The sequence below is a fragment of the Balaenoptera ricei genome, chromosome X (genome assembly GCF_028023285.1).
Source record: "Balaenoptera ricei isolate mBalRic1 chromosome X, mBalRic1.hap2, whole genome shotgun sequence".
Taxonomy (NCBI): Eukaryota; Metazoa; Chordata; class Mammalia; order Artiodactyla; family Balaenopteridae; genus Balaenoptera; species Balaenoptera ricei.
This window is the reverse complement of record NC_082660.1, coordinates 46,092,374-46,114,985: the sequence shown is the minus strand read 5'-3', so window position 1 is coordinate 46,114,985 and position 22,612 is coordinate 46,092,374. Positions and strand designations below refer to the sequence as shown.

The following is a 22,612-nucleotide window of genomic DNA, read 5'->3' as shown; positions in this document are numbered from 1 at the left end:
TGTGACAAAAAGATCTGGCCACTAGGTAACAGTACTCCCTGGAGTTTGGCATCCCCTCCTCACCCAGGTAGCAGGTGACCACCTGCTATACCCCATTTGAGAGACTATTACTGGCTTGTTCTGGTGTGTTCATAGACTCTGAGAGACTAACAAAGAAACAGTAGTGTTGTTAAACCCTGATATTGAGATGGGTCAGATATGAGAACACCAACAAAGTGGATATTGCCCAATAAGCATCCATTACTAAGTGGAAGTGGTATATTCAGAGAAAAAGCAAGCTAGGCATTATGGAGTCTCATGGTTACATGAAAAAGTGGCTGGTCACCCTCAAGATGAGGCTGTCTCAGATATGGGGCTCTGTGCCAGCACCTTGAGCTTCTCGGGGGCTTTAGTACTCTTGAGGTTCCTGAGGATATCTGGGCCAGATTCACCGATGGATCAGCTATGTTCAAGGCCAGTAGGGTATAATGGGCCACTGCTGCTGTGTAGCCCCAAAGAAAACTGTGTACTAAAACTGTGCATGGAAAAGGGAACACTGTTCAAAAGTGAATTTCCATGGTGTTTTCCCTGGAAACCACTGCCCAAAATGTACTGTGTTATATGTTCACTGACTCATGGGCAAAAGCCAACAGGCTGTCAGTGTGGTGCCTGGCAGTAGGACGACTCTCAGCCTCTGTAGAGACAAACACTATATGGCAGCAAAGTGTACAAGACCCACAACCCCTGCATGTGTGTGTGTGTGTGTGTGTGTGTGTGTGTGTACACATTTTCACCTATTTGGCCTATGCAAAGATAGATGGTCATGGAGAATGACAATGGATTATCGTAAGATTAACCAGGTGGTAACTCCAATAGCACTTCAATTCTTTTGGAGTGTAGCGCACCTGTTTATGGGTCACACTTTGTACCTCACCTTTAGGGGCCTGCTGAGAATTGAGTCTAGTTATAGATGTAGAATCAAAGAGGGGTGCTGGGGTGGGTCTTGAGGAAAATCATCTTTGTCTTGCATGGCAACTGCCTAGAGTGAAGACATTACAGTTTCCTCAGGCAGTGCAGCGTTAATCTCCTCAGATGGGGTGGAAGAGCTGCTAACACTGGCAGTGGGAAAGCTGTTACCACTGGGGGTGGGGAGGCCGCTTCTACTGCAGATGGGGAGGCTGCTTTCATTGACAAAGCAGACATCAGAATTTAGGGACTGCACATTCCCGATTTCATCAAGGTCTTCCCACATGTTCCCATCCCAACTTATAAAATCCCATTCTTTCCTAATCAATGCCCTCACTTTAACGGTAGACACCCTGTGATGCTGGGAGTTCATGTTGCAATTCAGCTAATTACTGGATGAGATTCTATGTTTGATTTTCAGCAATCTCAGTGCTGCAACAGCAGGAGATTAGGGTCTCCTTCTCGGCACACATAGAAGCTTTCAGATAATTTATGTGGTTCTGGAGTTGGGAATTTGAATTCCCTGAGCCCATCCTTTTCTTGCACTGCTTTGTCCAATGACATTAGGAGCAACCAGCCAACCTCACTATATTCACTAATTTTCCAAAAGTGTTCAAAAGTATGGTATAGATAGTCACCCAGCCTCTTGCTTCTTGTAAGTGGTGGATTAGGAACATACAATACAGATATTTTACATATCTGTATTGCCATATCATACCATGTTCTATCAGTGTTCTCTTTACTACTAGAAATAGTCATTAGTATCTTTAAATTTAGTAAGTATAGAGAGCCAGTTCCAGAAATTCTGGGCCAATTCAGAAAACTCATTCTTACTATCTATTCCTCTACAACCACTTTCAGTACCAAAATCTTTATTAGTCAGGGTTCTCCCGAGAAACAGAACTAATAGGATATTAATTACTTAATTAAGAGGAATTGGCTGAAGTGATTATGGAGGCTGAGAAGTCCCTCAATCTGCCATCTATAAGCAGGAGACCCAGGAAAGCTCTGAAGACCTGAGAACCAGGTGGAGCTAATGCTGCAAGTCTTAGTCTGAGGGCAGGAGAAGACTGATGTCCTATCTAAACTAGTAAGGCAGAGAGGGGACAAATTCTCCTTTCTTCCGCTTTTCTTTTTTCTACTCAGGCCCTCAACAGATTGGATGATGCCCACCCACATTGAAGAAGGCAATCTGATTTACTCAGTCTACCAATTCCAATGTTAATCTCATTCAGAAATACCAACACACATACTCAGAAATAATATTTAGCCAAATATCTGGGCATCCTGTGATCCAGTCAAGGTGACACATGAGATTAATCATTACACTGACCAAATCTACAGTACCCATAAAAGGACACCTGGATACAGCATGCATCTGGATATAGCATCGCACAGGGTATGGTAATTCATCCACAATTCAGAGCTAGGTCCAAAAAGCAAAGCCTAGTGTTTCCAGAACATGAGGCCAAGAAGCCTGGTAAATGTGCCCAGTTTGCCAGCTACACAGTTGCGTGGCAAAGGGAGCTTTGGAGCACATATCCAGAGGTACTAAACCTCGCCAGTCCTGGCAAATAGACTATATAGCCCCAATACCCTCCTCTTGAGAATACCACTGGGCATTGACTTCATAGACACTTTTTTCAGAGTATGGCATTGCCATCCCCATCCACTTAGCAAGAGGGAACCATACTATTCAATGACTCTTAGATGGACTCTGATACATGTTTTGGTTCTCTAAACATGTGATTAGACATTGGTACTGTCTTCACAGCAAAAATAAGTAAACAACCCCCCTCAAAACAGTGGGCAGCTATATAGACATCCTATGTTCCTTTTATGCCCGATATCATGCCCAGGCAGTAGGTAAATTGAAAGATAAAATGAACTCTAAAAAGAAAAGGTGAAAAAGATAACTGGATAACCAAGGCTCCTCAGCTCCCAGTGGAACACACACTTAAGATAGGCAGTTTGGGCTCTAAATATGGTAATTCCTCAGAAGGGTACCTCCCATTAAATAAAATGCTTAATTATGAGGTTGGGGAGGGGAGGAGGAGGCCCGGACTGGCTGTAAGAAAATCCAAACCACATAATTCACTCTTCTCACTCTATCATTTTCACCACTATACCTACTCCTGGGAAATCAGGCTACTAGAATTTGCAAGAAGGAAGAAGATGTGGAGGTGGGAGACTCTAACCTGATGCTTCTTTGGCTGCCTGGCTATGCCTGCTGAATTTTGGCAATTGTGGATATTGATAATAATAATCATAAATATGAGGTGATAACCTCTAATAGGTGGGAGATAATCTCAGATGATACAAAAAATATAAAGAAATTTCTGAACCACATAGGTATGATGTCGGGGATATGGTTCGGGTAAGACATTGGGGGGATTGGAAAAAATGGTGAAGTGATTGCTGCAGGAACCAGACACACCAATCATGTGGCTGTGGAAAGAGAATAACAACCCTGGCTGGTGAGGAGAGAAAATCTTTGACCCTGGGTGGTCAAGGGTGGGGAAGAGGACATTAATTTCTCTCTCTCTCTTAGTTCTTATTCACAGTGCATCTGGTCAGTTTAACACAGACTGCTGCCATCACTTATAACTTAACTTCTGACCAAGAAAGAATCTTAATCTAAGAACTGTCAGAAACCTCCCAATACCCACTGACTCCACAAAGAACAGCCTTCACTTGAAACAAAGAACAAGATTAACATTCTGGACACTGATACGATTCTTTTTATCCTTATGCTGTTATTGTTGGACTCTTTTCTATGCTTTTACATATTTCACTGGCTTGACTGCAGCTGGCTGAGGTCTCTCCTCTCTAGATGGGTCCAATCATCTTACTAGGAGTTATAGTTGTGGTCACTCTTGCCCAATGTTGCCTAAGTCAAACAGAACAGACCTGGTACAAGCCCCTATCAGTACAGTTAATTGAGATTTCTGATTGGGTGGTGTAATAAAGAGTCTGACTCCATTTTTTTAAAGTAGTTGACTGCTGACCCTCTTTTTCATCTATGCACATTTGGGCAAGCTGATAAGAAACCTGAGTGCACCCTCCATTGATGCTGATGGGAATTTCAAAATATGCAAGTCCCTGGTCACCCTGGCCCTACCCCCTAACCACAGTAAAACCTCCTAGCCAGTCTTCTTATTTTGCTCTCTTAAGACATTTTCAGACCTGGCTGGGAAGCCCACCCACCTCTCCTTCAAAATCTTCATTATGTGAATAATAAACCTTTGAATACTCTCTTGGTGTGTATGTGGCATCTTCTGAATGTAATTTTGGGTGGGGGTCCATCCTGTGTCTTCAGAGTGGGCCCAACTATTGCCAATGTGAGCAGCATAGTCTACAAGATGACCACCACCACTGGGGGTCTGTTTTGTCTTGTCTTGGCTTGCTAACTGGCTCTGCTGCCTGATGGAAAGTGTACAATTTTAGATGCTACTTACTGGCTGGCTTGTCTTTTGAGTTGTCCTTGTTTGTGTTGCATTTGTTAAGTTCTACCAAGTTTCTGTTATAGATTTAACCAACGTAAGTTGAAAGTTTTGATAAGTAATTGGTATTTAGGGAATGAATTTATGGAATTGATGCCCTCTTTAAAATAGCCATGGTCCAGACCCATCTATGACCCAGGTGTCTTAGAATGAATGGTGTGTCTCAAATGCAGAATAAGCTGTCACTGACTCTAGGTTCAGGGGAATGACTTTTACCCTGTGACCAGTTAGTTGTATATCTCAATCAGGCATTGGTTCCCCTTCTATAAAGCACTCAGGGGAAAGACTATAGCATGAGCAATATATGCAATATATGGATTGGTCAAGTGGTCACCTGTGTGGAGGAAGAACAGTCACTATTTGAGGAGCAGTTGCTGTTGGAAGAATTCAATTTTTGAGGTCCACAACCCTAAAGGCAGATGGATCACTAGGATGCTACAAAATGCTTTTGCTTCTGCTGCTGCCTATGTGTCACCAAAAAAGATCCTGATCCTGAGGATAATATGGAAAAACACCAGTGACACTCCTGTAACATACCAAGATATTAATATAAACCCAACTTAAGCTCAGGGTCCTTAAACCTTAAAAAGCAAATATTGCCTAACCCTGATAATACAATTTTGAGGCTCTCTGATAAAAGAAAGTTATAAATAGATAGTATATACAGAGAGAGAGAAAGAGAGAGAAGAAGAAGAAATGAAAAGTGGATATAGGAGGAAGAAAAAACAACTGAAACAAAGGTCCAGAATCTGACCCAATTGGAAATTCAACATTTACTAAGTGAATTCATACAAGAAAAAGATAAAGGGGCACTGACTGGCTTTTGTACTTCTACAACATAAGTACTGAATTAACTTTAACAACTGCTGAAATGCAAAATTGGCAAAACTTCATGGCCCCACTGGCTTCTATAACCTTGTGAGCCAATTCCTTTAATAAATCTCCTACCATATATATATGGTACACACAGATTTTGGTAAAGAGTGGTTCTAGAAGAACAAAACCTTAAGCATGAATCTTCTGAGTTAGTTCTGGGGTTTTGGAATTGGCTCTCTAATCCGATTAGACTTAAAAGCCCTAATGACTCTATTTCCAGGAGTAAAGAGAGAACTGATAACCCCTGGCATTATCTGGCAAAAGCCTGAGGAAACTATAATGGCCTCCCTGGAGGCAACTGTCATACAAGACAATGCTGATTCTCCTCAAGACTCACTCCCACTAATGCTCTTTGCTTCTAGACCTATAACTAGACACAAGTCCCAGCAGGCCCCTAAAGGTCTGGTACAAAGTGTGACCCATGAGGAGGTGTGCTACACTCCAGAAGAACTACTTGAGTTTTCTAAGTTATGCAGACAGAAATCTGGGGAACATATGTAGGAATAGATACTAAAAATATCCATGGAATATGCAATAACGGTGGAAGGAACATATAGTTGTGTTAGGCTAAATTTATTGATATGGGTCCACTAAGCAGAGATTCTGCTTTTAATGTTGCACCTCAGGGAGTTAGAAAGGGCTCTAGTTTGGTTTGTTGGCTGAAACATGGACCAAAGGTGGCCCACAGTGAGTGAACTGGAAATGCTGGACCTGCCTTGGTTTAATGTAGAGGAAGGGATTCAAATGTTTAGGGAGATTGGAATGTTAGAATCATTTATGACCTACTCACCTAAACTGGGGAGGGTCCTGAAGTCATACCTTTTACCAATACTGTGAGAAATAAGTTTGTGAGGACAGCCCCAGTATCCCTGAAGAGCTCTGCGAATGCACTTTCTTTTTAGGCCACACATCACAGTAGGAACTGCGGTCACTGCATTGGAAAGCCTAAATGCAATGGGAGTAATTGGATCCATGGGTGTCAGGGGCCAAGTGGTGCCACTCATCCACCAAAGGCAAAGTAGGTGTGGTTGCTGTAATGGACAACAGAGTCAAAGCAGTAATCAGAATAGTCTGATTCATGCAGACCTATGGCATTGGCTAGTTGATCATTGTGTTCCTACCAGTGAAATAGATAGGAAGTCTACCAAATTCTTACTTGATTTGTATAAGCAGAAAAGTTCTAGGCCAAGTGAACAAAAGTCTGGTCTGAATCATAAAAACAGAGTTGTGGTCCTTCAATCAATTCCCAGTTTACAGGCCTAGAAACCCCTGAATGAAGGGGAGACTGGAACTCCTTGAGGAAGGACCCTGGTACACTACCAAAAATTTATAGTTAATCTTTTTCCCAGCCTTCCCCAAAGAGATCTATAGTCTTTTAACTGGGTAACTGTACACTGGAGAAAAGAAAATAATCGGACCTTTCAGGAACTACTGGACACTGGCCCTGAACTGACACTGTTTCCAGGAGACTCGAAATGCCACTGTGGTCCACCAGTCAGAGTAGGAGCTCATGGAGGTCAGATGATAAATGGAATTTTAGTGCAGGTGTGTCTCACAGTGGGTTCAGTGGGCCCCCAAACCCATACTGTGGTTACTTTCCCAGTTCCAAAATGAATAATTAGAATAGATACACAGTTGATCCTTGAACAATGCAGGGGTTAGAGGTGCCAACTCACCGCACAGTTGAAAATCCATGTATAACTTTGGACTCCCCCAGAACTTAACTACTAAGAGCTTACTGTTGACCAAGAGCCGTACCAATAAAATAAACAGTCGATTAACACAATTTTGTATGTTATATGTATTATATACTGTATTCTTACAATAAAGTAGGCTAGAGAAAAGAAAATGTTGTTAAGAAAATCATAAGGAAGAGAAAATACATTTACGGTACTGCACTGTATTTGTCAATACTTAAGTTTATGTCGTCTGTTTACAAGATGAATCATCTGTCTGTCAGTACCTACATTAATATTGTCTTATATGATACAAAACACTGTAACACTGTAGATGTTATATGTATTACTAACACTAGACATCAAAAATGAAAACAAAACGTGAAAAAGGAATTCATATTTGTTTACAGGTATAATGATTCATGCATTGATAATGAAGAAGCAGCAATATGATTGCTTTATGGTAGCCTAGCCTATACACTAATGAATGGTTATAAAATTTTTATGGCATTCAGTATTTCAGTTATGTTCATAGTACAGTATTGGAAACATTGTCATATTAAAAAAAAAAACGACCCCGGACTTTCCTGGTGGCGCAGAGGTTGGGAATCCGCCTGCCAATGCAGGGGATGCGGGTTCGAGCCCTGGTCTGGAAAGATCCCACATGCCACGGAGCAACTAAGCCCGTGCGCCACAACTACTGAGCCTGCGCTCTAGAGCCCGCGAGCCACAGCTACTGAGCCTGTGTGCCACAACTACTGAAGCCCGCACGCCTAGAGCTCGTGCTCCACAACAAGAGAAGCCACCGCAATGAGAGGCCTGCACACCGCATCGAAGAGTAGCCCCCGCTTGCCACAATTAGAGAAAGCCCCTGCGCAGCAACGAAGACCCAACGCAGCCAAAAATAAAAATAAAATAAAATATAAATAAATTTTTTTAAAAACCACTTGTGATAATAGGCTGATTCACAGTTTCTCCAATCACGAAAGGGAGAGGAATATCGTACAATAATGAAATTCTTTGAAAGCAAAGTTATAAAACAGCAAGAAAACTAACACTTTATTAATTTTATATTAAATAGCACTCACCTTATGCGTATATAAGGATAGGCTATCCACTTCAATACTTCAATACAAGCCTTGCACACAATGTTCTACATGTATATTTTCGTATATTTATTTTAAAAAATCCATGTGTAAGTGGATCCTACAGTTCAAACCTGTGTTGTTCAAGAATCAACTGTACTCAGCAGTTGGCAGAATCCCCACATTGGTTCCCTGACCAGTGGTGTGAGGGCTAATATGGTGAGAACAGCCAAGTGGAAGCCACTAGAACTGCCTCTACCTAGGAAAATAGTAAACTAAAGGCGGTACTGCATTACTGAGGGATTGCAGAGATTAGTGCCACCATCAGCGACTTGAAGGATGCAGGGGTGGTGATTCCCATCACATTCCTATTTGCCTTGCCTATTTGGCCTGTGCAAAAGATGTATGGATCTTGGAGAATGACAGTCAATTGTCATAAGCTTAACCAGGTGGTGACTCCAATAGTAGCTATTGTACCAGATGTGGTTTCATTGTTTGAGCAAATTAACACATCCCTTGGTACCTGGTACACAGCTATTGATCTGGCAAATGCCTTTTTCTTCATGCCTGTCAATAAGTTTCACCAGAAGCAGTTTGCTTTCAGCTGGAAAGGCCAGCAATACACCTTCACTGTCCTACCTTCACAGGTACACCTTCACAGGCCTATATCAGCTCTTCAGCTGTATGTCACAATTTAGTCAGCTGTGATCTTGTTTGCCTTTCTGTTCCACAAGATATCACACTGGTCCATTATGTTGATGACATTGTGCTGATTAGATCTAGTGAGCAAGAAGTAGCAACTACTCTAGACTTATTGATAAGACATTTACGTGCCGTGAAGTGGGAAATAAATCTGACAAAAATTAAAGGTCATTTTACATCAGTGAAATTTCTAGGGGTCCAGTTGGGTGGTGCATGTTGAGTTATCCCTTCTAAGGTGAAGGATAAGATGTTGTATCCCGCCCTCCTACAACCAAAAAGAGGCACAATGCCTCCTGGGCCTCTTGGGATTTTGGAGGCAACATATTCCTCATTTGGGTGTGTTACTCTGGGCCATTTTCTGAATGACACATAAAAGGTACTAGTTTTGAGTGGGGCCCAGAACCAGAGAAGGCTCTGCAACAGGTCCAGGCTGCTCTGCCATTTAAGCCATATCATCCAGCAGATTCAATAGTGCTTGAAGTGTCAGTGACAGATAGGGATGCTGTTTGGAGCTTTGGGCAGGCTCCTCTAGGTGAATTACAGCACAGGCTCTTAGGAGTTTGGAGTAAAGCCCTGCCATCATCCACAGATAACTACTCTCTTTTTGAGAAACAGTTGTTGGCTTGCTGCCAGGCCTTAGGAGAGACTGAATGCTTAACTATGGCCACCAAGTCACCTTCACAGTGGAAATGACCCACCAAGCCAAGTTGGGCGTGCACAGCAACACTCCATCATCAAATGGAATTAGTACATATAATACATGATCGGGCCCGGGCAGGTCCTGAAGGCACAAATGTCCACAGTCCCCAGTCCTCCTACGCTACATTCTCTGCCCCAGACTGCACCTATGGCCTCATGGGGAGTTCCCTACGATCAGTTGACAGAGGAAGAAAAGTCTCGGGCCTGATTTATAGATGGTTCTGTACAACATGCAGACACCACCCTAAAGAAGCCAGTTACAGCACTACAGCCCCTCTCTGGGACATCCCTGAAGGACAGTGGTGAAGGAGATTCCTCCCAGTGGGCAGAACTTTGGGCAGTGCTCCTGGTTGTTCACTTTGCTTGGAAGAAGAAATGGCCACACATGTGATTACATATCGATTCATGGGCTGTGGCCAATGGTTTGGCTGGATGGTCAGGCACTTAGAAGGAACATGATTGGAAAATTGGTGACAAGGAAATTTTGGTAAGAGGTATGTGGATAGACCTCTCTGAATGGGCAAAAACCATGAAGATATTTGTATCCCATGTGAATGCTCACTAAAGCATGACCTTAACAGAGGAGGATTTTAATAATCAAGTGGATAGGATGACCCATTTTGTGGACACCAGTCAGCCTCTTTCCCCAGCCACCCATCTCATCGCCCAATGGGCTCATGAACAAAGCGGCCAAGGTGGCAGCAATGGAGGTTGTGCACAGGCTCCGCAACATGAACTTCCATTCATTAAAGCTGACCTGGCTACGGCCACCAACAAATAACCCATCTGCCAGCAGCAGAGACCAACACTGAGCCCCCTCTACAGCACCATTCCCCGGGGTGATCAGCCAGCCACCTGGTGGCAGGTTGGTTACATTGGACCACTCCCATCACGGAAGGGGAAGCATTTTGTCCTTACTGGAATAGACACTTACTCTAGATGAGGGTTTGCCTTCCCTGCACTTAGTGCTTCTGCTAAAACCACTATCCATGGACTTACAGAATGTCTTTCCACCATCATGGTATTCTATATAGCATTGCTTCTGATCAAGGAACTCACTCCATCGCAAATGAAGTGCAGCAGTGAGTCCACACTCATGGAATTCACTGGTTTACCATGGTCTCCACCATCTTAAAGCAGCTGGCCTGCTTTGGAATGACCAGCTTTGGAATATGGAATGGCCCTTAGAGGACTCAGTTACAGTGAGTAATACCTTGCAGGTGATAATACCTTGTAGGGCTGGGCAAGCTCCTCCAGGAGGCTGTATGTGCTCTCAGTCAACATCTAACATATGGTGCTGCTTTTCCCATAGCCAGGAATCAAGGGGTGGAAATGGCACCTCTAGTGACCCATTAGCAAAATTTTTGCTTCCTCTTCTCATATTATGCTCTGCTGGCCTAGAGGTCTTAGTTCCTCCAGCAGACACAACAATGATTCCATTGAACTAGAAGTTAAGACTGCAACCTGTCCATTTTGGGCTCCTTATGCCTCTGAATCAGTAGGCAAAGAAGAGAGTTACTGTGCTGGCCGGGGTAATTGATCTTGACTACCAAGGGGAAATTGGGCTGCTATTCTATAACAGAGGTAAGGAAGAGCATGTCTGCAATACAGGAGATGCCCTAGAGTATCTCTTGGTATTGTATGTCCCGTGATTCAAGTAAATGGAAAGCTACAACAACCCAATCCAGGCAGGATTAGTATTGGCCCAGACCCTTCGAGAATGAAGGTTTGGGTCACTACCCCAGGTAAAGAACCACAACCACTTGTGGTGCTTGTTGAAGGCAAAGGGATTATGGAACAGAGGAAGAAGGTATTTATGAATACCAGCTGTGACCACATGACCTGTTACAAAAATGAGGACTGTAACTGTCCTGAGTATTTCCTCCTTTTTTGTTATATGTTTATGTGTATGTTCGTGTGTGTATAATACCTTTCTTTCCTTCCCTCTGTTAACCCCTTATCATGTAACATAAGATGGATTCACTTTATATCATAGTATTTAAGTATTGTTATTAACTTTGCATCATAGTATTTTAGTTACGGGATATCAAGAAGAAGAGTAAACTTGACTCAAGGACTTTACCTTCTCTGCTGGGGAAGGACTTAGTGCATTTTTGGTGTAGGCAGGATCCTTGTATCATGTTAGGTGGAAAGATGACCTTGTCACTGTCTTCATTTGGAGAGTAAGTATGACTTTAGGAGATGTGTACAAGTGCCGAGTTGACCGGGCTGGGGGTAGATTTGTGATGGTTAATTTTACGTGTCAACTTGGAGGGTGTTTTGGATGATATTAACACTTAACTCAGTGACCTCTGTGTAAATAGATTGCCCTCCATGATGTACGTGGGCCTCATCTACTCAGTTGAAGCCTGAATAGAACAAGAAGAACAACCTCTCCCAAGCAAGAGGGAATTCTCCAGCAGGCGACCTTCAGACTTCATAATGTACCATCAGCTCTTCTGGGTCTCCAGATTGCCAGCCTTTGGACAAAAACTGCACCACTGGCTCTCCTTCATTTCTCAGCTGCCAGCCCACATTGCAGATTTTGGATTCACTCGTCTCCAGAAATGTGTGTGGCTGTGCATTACAATGCTCACTTCATCCCCACCCTCTAACTGCAATAAAAATCCAAGTCAGTCTCCTTTCCTGTTCTCTCAAGACATTTTCAAACCAGCTTTGGAAGCCTGTCCTGCTCTCTCCATAAAGCCTTTTTTTGTGAGTAATAAATCTTTGAATATCCTCTTGGTGTGTTAGTAGTATCATCAGTCTTGACATCTGAACCAAATTTTGGACGGAGGTCCATTGTGTCTTTAGAGTGCCCACGACTGGTGGCCTCTGTTTACAGAAAGACTTCCTAGCTGGACATGTGAAGGGAAAGTGGAGTTGTAGGGGAATGGCTCCTCCATGGTGGCCTGACACCCCTGCATGTCTCCACATAGGCTTGAACTGCAGCTAATCTGAGTCTTGGTTAAATGCCTCATGACCTCCCAGAACATGAGGAGATGGAATGCTGTAAGGAGCCGCTACAAGGCCATCTCCCACACATCTCCTCTAGGAGTCTGCCATGAGGCAGTTTCTCATCACATACCAGTTTCTGATGAGGTATGGGGCTTTCTGTCCTGTGCCCCTTAGAACAGACCTGCAGAACATAAAAGCACTCAGCTGCAGTCTAGATGTGGCTGTTCGGTAGTGGAGTATCCCAAAACTTGCATTACCATCACACAGCCCCCTTTGTTTCTTTGTTGTCTTTTAGGGAATGTGGGGCAAGGGCCTGGGGAGCTGGCACCTTTGGCTCATTTTTCTCTGCACTGTATATTTAAGTAATAAACTGTCTACATCTAAAAGTAGCTCATTGTATCTTTACCAGTCCAATCAGTCAGGTCTTGGCCTTGGCTTGTCTTGTATGTGTGAATTTGTTACCATATAATCCTGACTGTTATATCTTTCACCCATGAAATAAAATAATTAGCATACTTGTATTCATTCAACAGTTCTTAATCTTGATAAATACTGAGGGCTTACTTACTATTTCTTTCAATCATTTGTATTTGGGAAGCCTTCAGTAAATTATCAAATGCAGCTGTGGGGCCAGTTCACCACCTGAGCGAATATCCCATAGTACTTTATGAAGCTAAGAAGTTACGAATAATTGGTACTGGAAGATTCTGAAAAATGGAAGCATCATTTATAGACAAAATATTTTTCCCAATAAAGAGAAATGGAGTACAAACCACAGTCTTATGGTGTTTTTCACATTTCCAGTAAACAGATACCCGGTAAAATAACAGCAATATATTTTTGACATGTAGGACGTATGACAATCATTTATATAATAAAAATGTTAGGAGGACCTGTGGGGCACCATGTTCCAGGCTCTGTGCCAGACTCTGGGGACACAGAGACAACCTAGTCTGGGTCACAGAGCCAGGAGACCTCAGAGTTTAGAAGGTAGAGACATGCAGTCTAATAAGTATAATTTTGATAAGAACTATCAAATAACAAAGCAATGGGGTACCTGGGAACATCAGAGTATACCTAACCCCAGGAGATCAAGAAGGGTTTTTCAGAAGCAGTGCTGTTTACAAAGGCAAGGGCTATGATTGTCCCCATTTTTCAGATGAGAAAACTGAAGATTAGGCAGGTAAAGTAACTTGGCAGAGGCCACACAGCTAGCAGATAGGCCAACTTTGAACCATGGCCTGTTGGACTCTAAACCACTATTTGTTGTAATTACAACCATCACCTACCATTCTATTCCCCTAGCTCTGTTTGCCTCCAAATTAAAAAAATCTGCTAAAATCAGAGTAAACTCAAGTTAGGAAAAAACTTCCAGGAAAAGATGAATGAAAAACTTTTTGTAATTTTTCTGTTCCTTCTAACAGGGGAACCTTGAAAGTGAAAGCTCTGCCCAGCTGTGAGCAGTAAAGGGCTCTGAGGCAAACCTTTCATCTCCTCTCTTCCAGGAAACAGTTGTTTCTGGGGGAACTGCTTGCTCTTGTGATTGGAACACAACCTAGAGGACAGTAAGGAGTAGAATGGGCAGCTTCATCTTCACAGCCCTTCACACTTATGAATTTATTTATTTTATTTATTTTTGGCTGTATTGGGTCTTTGTTGCTGTGTGCAGTCTTTCTTTCGTTGCAGTGAGGGGGGGCTACTCTTCATTGCGGTGCCTGGGCTTCTCATTGCAGTGGCTTCTCTTGTCACGGAGCATGGGCTCTAGGCGCACAGGCTTCAGTAGTTGTGGCACACAGGCTCAGCAGTTGTGGCTCACGGGCTCTAGAGCACATGCTCAGTAGTTGCGCCGCACGGGCTTAGTTGCTCCGCGGCATGTGGGATCTTCCTGGACCAGGGCTCGAACCCGTGTCCCCTGCATTGGCAGGCGGATTCTTAACCACCGTGCCACCAGGGAAGTCCCTTCACACTTATGAAGGTGTTTATCTTCCCTGGAAGGGACCTCCAATGTTGTTCTCACTTTCTGCCTGCTGCTCCTTGACCCACAAAATAAGTCAGGACAGACCCTATGTTTGTTGATTTCAGTACAGCTTCATTAACTCTGACCTAGAAGGTTTTAGCCTTTACAGAATTCTAAGCACATTCAAAACTGAAGGAATATCTGCAGTCTGTGAAACACAAAATGGTTCACTGCAGTCAAGAATGTTAACTACTTACTTTCCTGTGTCACCTACCTTCAAGTATAACTTTAAAATTAATGAATGTGTAACTAACACATTCTACAGCCATTATTCTTCTAAAAAACTATTCAAAAAAAGCATTTTGTGGATTTTTATAATTCCATAAATTTGCTCCCTGGAGACTTCATCCCTTTGATTTTCACATTGATATGAACTGGACTTAAGTGTTGTCAAAAATCTTGCTAATGGAATATTACTCAGCCATAAAAAGAAACGAAATTGAGTTATTTGTAGTGAGGTGGATGGAGTTAGAGTCTGTCATACAGAGTGAAGTAAGTCAGAAAGAGAAAAACAAATACAGTATGCTAACACATATATATGGAATCTAAGGGAAAAAAAAAAGGTCATTAAGAACCTAGTGGCAAGACGGGAATAAAGACACAGACCTACTAGAGAATGGATTTGAGGATATGGGGAGGGGGAAGGGTAAGATGTGACAAAGTGAGAGAGTGGCATGGACATATATACACTACCAAACGTAAAACAGATAGCTAGTGGGGAAGCAACCACATAGCACAGGTAGATCAGCTCGGTGGTTTGTGACCACCTAGAGGGATGGGATAGGGAGGGTGGGAGGGAGGGAGATGCAAGAGGGAAGAGATAGGGGAACATATGTATATGTATAACTGATTCACTTTGTTATAAAGCAGAAAGTAACACACCATTGTAAAGCAATTATACTCCAATAAAGATGTTAAAAAAAAAAAGAGAACATGAGGATCCATTCCCATTTTCCAACAGACATAAATAAAAATTTAACTCTTCCTATTTCCATGGGCCAAATTGAGAATAAAACTCCTAACAATGGTCTGTAGCAAGGGAAACACTAACTATTCCAGGGTATGTTGCCCCTCTCTTTTTGGGCATTTGACCTCTTGGGCCAGAAATGGCACCCCAGAGCCAACATTTACTAAACAATCTAAAATTTTTCTTCTTCTCAATGCCTCAAATATTAGCTTTAATAAGAATTCTGATAACTTTTTGTTAACTTTTTATTATGGAAAATGTCAAATATACAAACGTGGAGAGAAACATATATAATGAACCATCATTTAACCATCACCCAGCTTCAACAATTATCAAGTCAAGGCCAGTCTTGTTTCATCAATATCTCCAACACAATTAACATCCAGACTTATTATTCTGAAGCAAATTCCAGACATCATTTCAACTGTAAATAGTTGAGAATATATCGCTTAAAGATAAGGACTCTTACTTTCAACATAACCACAATACTATTATTCCAACTAATATCAAATATCAAGTCAAGTTTCAAATTATCCAGATTGTCTCAAAATGTATTTATTTTACAGTTTAGTCAAATCAGGATCTAAAAAAGATCCATATATTACAACTGGAAAAAGATCCATATATTACAACTGGTTAAGTCTCTTAAATCTCTTTTAATCTATAGGTTCATCCTCCATTTCATTCTGGCAATCATTTACTGATGGTACTAGGTCATTTGTCCTGTAGTTTCCTGTAGTCTGGATTCTGCTCATATCATCTCTGTGATGTAGAGTAATGTTTCTCTGTTCCCTGTATTTTCTACAGATCAGGAGTTATGACTAGAGGCACAGTCAGATTTAGGTTAAAAAATATGAAATATATTTTTTCATAGGTAGTGTAGTGTACTGCCATTAGCAGGCACATAATGTCTGGGATGACATAGACATATGAGTAAGAATTTTTGCTTTCTAATATCTCACAACTGCCTTTAAACACCTGTGTGACACCTGATGTATAAAAGCCACATATAAGCTAAACAGACAGCATTTGCTGTACTAACAGCAGATTAGAAGGTAAATGCTTTACCACTCAGTGTCATTACAAAATATTAATTTTTTAGACAAACCTTCAGTGATGTCTACCATATTTCTAGTGATGTCTTATATGCTAGATATATAAAAAAAGACGAAGGAAATAAGGTCTTTGCACTCAAGGTCACATAACCTGGTGGGAAATACTGACATATAATCATAAAAGCACAAAAAAGGCCATAGGTGCCAAATTAGAAGTCTGTACAGATATAGTAGTAGTGCAACAACCTGGAGAGTAGTCATTGTAATAAACAGGGAGGAAGTGTCCAAAAGGATAGGACGAGCTGTGTCCTTGGGAGTGTGAAAGAGCTCACCTGTCTTCACAATTCCATTCATCATAGGGTTCACATACTTGATTCTTTCAAAGTAAATCTGAACAACATCTATGCCATTCACCTAAAAAAAAATATCTCATTAATAGTTTTATTGGTTCATCAATTCCTCTAGTCAACAAATATTTACTGAAGTATGGTTCATCAACCACTTTTTATTGGAAAAGCCTTCAGTGAATTATCTAATGCAGTTCCACTATAAGGCAACATGAGAGCCTAAGGAATAACAGATTGTCCTAGTTAAAATATAAAGCTAAGAAATCAATACACTAGTATTACAGTGTTATAGAAAACACTAGTAGTAGACATTTCTAATCTGTGGATCAATGACAGATGTCTCCAAATTTTAGCCACTGTTCTAGGCTCTGAGGATATGGGCAGGATTCAGGCTGAGTCCTAGTCCTCAAAGAGTTCATAGTCTAACAGGCCAAAGAGTCAATCAGAAAGATGATTACAATACTAGAATGATGCTGAAAATATTTCCTGTTTTGTTTGGTGCTTCCACAAAAGGAACCCTGAAAAAGAAAACTCTGGCCAGTTGTTAGTACTATAGGCTTAAAGCAGCATTTTCACCTTCCTTTTCCCAGTTAACAACTATTGATGGAGGAATCGCTCTTTCTTCCACCTAAAGGGAAGTGAGAGGAGCAGCTCCAGCTTCAGAACCCTTTACCCATCTGTCCCAGAAGGGCCCTCTAATGTTGCTAGTACTTTAGAAGCTGCCTATTCCTGTTGCTTACATGCGTGTGAGCCCGTGTGCACGCACACACACATCAATATTTATTTGATGTTTCTAAACACAAAAATGTTGAAATATTTATAGTTCTTTTAAAATTAAACCATACAACAGAATTCAAAATATTTATAGCCACTCCCATCCCTTTCAGAGTTACTTCTTTCAACAGTGATCTGATCAGCAAAACAGGTTTCTTAGAAAATATAATATATTGGGCATCCAGGGAAACGATATATCAAACATATCAATATTACCTTTACTCCAACATGTCTTCTTAAAACTTTTGTTAAGGCACTTGCCCAGTTTGGGGGGAAAAACCTAGTCTTTAAAAAATATGCTGGAAACAAATTTCTACCTCATGTCTGAAAGTCTTAATTATCTTTGATCAACGCACTGTTTCCTTTCTGGAGGGAATGATTTGAAAAGATTCATCTGTACATTTTTAGTGTAATAATCTTATAAATAATCATGGGTGCTATGTAATGACTGTAGGAAGAAAATTCCAACTGTTGATGGATCAAGTTCTTGGAGGATGGAGGTTAACTAGATACCATTTGGTTTGTTACCTCTGTGTCAACTGTTTTAAGCTGAATTCTTTGGATTTCTCTTTTAAAATGAAAGGCTTTTTAGGTTCTTTCATTTAACTTTTTCTTGACTGAACTCCGAAAGCATAGCAAGAACTGCCCATGTGAATTTGAAAGCTTAAAGTGTGATAACCGTAAAATGTTCTTTTGCAATTTAGAAATGAAAGGAATCTTACAGATCGCATAAATTGAAGATAACTGGGAACTGAAGATAATCCTAGCAAGTGATAGAACTCAATACAAATCTTTCAGAATTAAATACAGCAAATATCTGCAGGCTAACAAGAGTTGATTAACATCAACACTGTACTTTTCACATTTGTCAAATACAAGTTGAAAAGTCAAAACAAGATGGTGCATTATTATCTCTAAGGATGCCATGTACAAGTTAAACCTCCCAGGTGCTTGTAGCAACATTTTAGATGGAGGCAGTATTATATATGAAATGGTCATAAAACAATAATCCAATTTCATGCTGTTACTGTATACTTTGAAAAATTTCAGGTTACTGAGAATATCATTCATTGATTTGGATTGTTAGACTAGGAAACATCAACTTGTGGGATTTAGAAAGTTTATTTAAAAAATAAGATATCTTTCTGTACAAAAATATATTTTTGAAACACATATTTGATAATTCTACATAATTTCGAATATGAAATCATATAATTTGTTTTTAAAAGCTGTTCGTTCTCTACTCATTCCTTTGGCAACATTAGTTTTGTCAATTATAATACGTACTTTATTTAGACATATTTCTATATAGCAAAGATCTTATTTTAAAAATTGGCACCAAAGTTGAAAAAGAAAACGTAGTGATATTCAATTCTACCAGTGATTGTGTTCATTTTAAAAGGTTGATTTGTAGAAGAAAAAAGTGTTTAAATTACAGTTATTATCCACTTATATTATTATTGATCTGTAGAATATTTTTAAGATGTTAAACGTTATATATAGAAAGACATCCCCCACCCATACTCTTTTCACAAAGTAGGCTTTCCCTCAACCTTCTTGAGAAAAGATCAAGAGTTCCAAGTTTCTAAACTTTCAAAATTTTTTAATACAGAGTGCATTAACAGTGACCCCCCAAAAGTTAGTTGACTGACACAAAATATCTATCAATAATGATTAAGAAATATGACACATTCTAGGTTGCCCTAAAAATTAAAAATGATCTTTCTACATACCAGTACCCACTTCATGAAGTAGGCTTTACTCTACCTACTTACTATGGCTAGGGGAATAAAGGTAGTTCCAAAAGAGACCTATGCACTTTAGATAGGATCCCTGATTTCAAGCAAGTACTGAAGCAAACGTAAGCGCTTTTAACTTGGCACCCAAAAAAGTCTGTCATGTGACACAAAACCTTTATCCTAAATCTTTAGGAGAGATCGGCCAGGCATCCTAACAGTTTGAGAAGTCTGTAGCAGCTGAATATCAAGAAAGCTAACTCACTCAACTGGGATGTAATTACCATATAATATTCTAGTCCTTTGGCTACTGGTATTCAGACAAGTTTAAGTGGACTATCACAAATTCAAATATGCGGACTTTCTTTCAAAGACTAATTTGTATTGAGAGAACCATGTTGTTCTAGGGCACTGAGAAAGGAGCAATGGGAGTTGGAAGTTGAGCAGGCTAAATCACACTCGGAATACAGTTTTCATAATATGTACATATCAGGATATGTACATAACAATACCTTCCCGAGAGGGCGTTTACTCTATAAAATAATATTTTGCTAAGCTACATTCAGGCTAAATGGGAAATGGCCATTTCAAGTAAGAAGTAAAAAACTACCAGTTGTGAAAATGTTCTGAAAATCGAATTATCTACATATGAATTAAGCAGTTTCTGAAAAGGGCAAATTAGATCACATATCTCAAGATAAAATTATTGTTCAGTGTGGAAAGAGCACATGATGTAAAATTTCCCTGGTGGTGGAGTGGTTAACAATCCGCCTGCCAATGCAGGGGACACAGGTTTGATCCCTGGTCCAGAAAGATCCCACATGCCGCGGAGCAACTAAGCCCGTGTGCCACAACTACTGAGCCTGCGCTCTAGAGCCCACGAGCCACAACTACTGAGCCTGCGTGCCACAACTACTGGAGCCCGCACGGCTAGAGCCCGTGCTCCGCAACAAGAGAAGCCACCGCAATGAGAAGCCCACGCACCGCAACCAAGAGTAGCCCCCGCTCGCTGCAACCAGAGAAAGCCCGCACGCAGCAACGAAGACCCAACGCAGCCAAAAAAAAAAAATTCTTAAATACTTCTCTGAAATTCAACACTGGTCCTTCAAACCAATTCCCATCACAGAAGGGCTTGCTGACAAGGGCTAATGCTGTGAATGAGAAAACAACTTAGGAGGAAAAATTAATGAAATTGCCACACAACCAAGGTGATCAGATTTTAAAGGCCTTCACTACAGAAAAAACCACAAGACTGGTACCAAAAGTGCACATACACACACAGACAGACGCAGACACATACGGACACACACACACGTGTGAACTGTAAAAAAAACAAAAACAAAAACCACAACACGTATACACGTGTACACACACACACACACCCGCCCCCCAAAGACTGGGTCAGCAGTTAAGGCACCTTTATAAAAGACAAACAAACAAAACAAACAAACCAAAAAATACCATGTGGCTTTGGCTTTCCGAAATGTGTTACAGTGCTACCAAGAAGCGATTCTGAAAGCATCTGAAAAACGTGCAAAATGTCTGAAAACAGTGCCTGGCAACTGAGACAGTTTGCAAGCGTGATTCAGAGGTCTGCCAAGGAAACAAAAGAAGCCTCCCTCCTCCCGGTGAGACCGCACACGGCACCAGGGGTGCTCCGGGCACTATTTACTGTCAGGTGGGTGGAAAGCAAGAGTCTGTGCAGGAGCGGTACATACTAGGAATCGCTCTCTGGCAGGGACGGGGCCATGGAGTTTCCACTGGTTGGGGAACCGCCCAGCTTTAGTTTTTGCAGATATTCGGCATGCACGGGCTTGTGGCACTGGAGAACCTTGATCGCATCTTCGATTTTGAACCACTCTCGCTTCCTCCCAATGCTAACCGAATCTTCCCAATCCTCCAGAATCTCAGTGACAGTCAGTACATACACGTACGTTCTGTGCTTGCGATCTTGGTTCTGCTCGAAAATGCCCAGGAGCCGGCCTAACTTCCCCTTGACTCCCGCCTCTTCGTACACCTCGCGGACGGCAGCACCGCCCGGCTCCTCCTCGGGCTCCACGCCCCCGCCCGGCACGATCCAGCGGTCCGGGTACCGACTGCTACTCACTAACAGCACCTCGTCCTCGCGCTCGCTCCGGAAGCACAGGCACGCCGCCCGCTTCTTGAACCCCTCCGGGTCGTAGGTCCGCGTCTGGTTCGGTTTGCACTTCATCCTCGAGGCCGCTCGCCGCTGCTCGGGTGCTCGCTGCCGCCGCCACCGGGCCGAGGGACTCCGAGGTGCCGCGGAGAGAAAGGGCCGCGGCGAGGGGCGGTGAGAGAGAGGCGTCTCAGCCCGCGAGCCCCGGGAGCTCGGGGAAGATGAGGCGGGGGCGGGGACGGAGGCGGGGGCGCGCGAGGTACGTCAGTCGGTCCTTCCCCCCGCGCGGCCGGGGGGTCCCGGGCGCAGACGCCTGAGTGGAGGAGGCGCCGCCGCCACCGCCCCCATCCCCGCCTCCGCCCCGGAGCCCGCCACTCTGCGCGGAGCCCACCGGCGTCTCCGGTGCGCGTCCCCGTCTCTCCCTCCTCAGCCGCCGGGGCCGGGGCCGGGGTTGAGCGAGGTGAGGCGCATTCGCGGACGCGTCCGCGTCCCCGGGCACGTGCGCGTTCCCGTCGGAGGGCGTGGGGCGGGGGTCTCGCGGCTCCCGCAGCGCGCGGCGCCTGGGGCGCACTGCGCAGGCGCCCCGCACCTCCGGGCTGGGAATCTCCGTCCCCCGGGGTGAAATGCACCGCCTTGTGACTTGGGCCAAGCTTGCCTCCACGTGTGCCTTCGAGCCCGACGTGGCTGTGGCGCGGTCGGACGTTTCTCCTCACCCTCCCCACCAGGTTGCAGGCAACACACACGCAGTCGTTTTACACACAGGACGGACGGTCAAGTAAGTGCGTATGGTCCTCGTCATCACCCATAAGGTAGAGTACCGGCTTACTTACAGGAAGGCCCCGGTTTTGTCAAGACGATCCTCGGTATTCTTGACAAAACAGTACCTAATCTTTGCTGAGTCATATCATGCAGTTTTGTTTCTTCAACAGGTTCTTCACCTTGCCAGGCATCTTGGCACAGCCCATAAGTGAACACTTTTCTTGAACCCCTATTGACATCTTACCTAACCTCTGGTCCTCGGTTTCCTCAGCAGTAAACTCCTCACCTACTTGGTTCAGACCTTTGCACTTTGGGTCATGTTCACCCAACAGCTGGAGAACCACCCAAAGCAGTGTTTTATTAAATCCCAGGCATC

At 42.7% G+C, this 22,612-nt stretch overlaps 1 protein-coding gene across 1 annotated transcript; it reads right to left on the bottom strand.

The window, feature by feature from the left end:
- Positions 1–16,811: 16,811 nt before the first annotated feature.
- Positions 16,812–21,891, bottom strand: LOC132357300 (diphosphoinositol polyphosphate phosphohydrolase 3-beta). Its single transcript, XM_059910651.1, has 2 exons — positions 21,059–21,891; positions 16,812–16,897 (listed from the first exon to the last, which is right to left on the bottom strand). Coding segments are annotated over exons 1-2 (495 nt in total). The 5' UTR covers positions 21,553–21,891; the 3' UTR covers positions 16,812–16,896.
- Between the last annotated feature and the right edge of the window lie 721 nt (positions 21,892–22,612).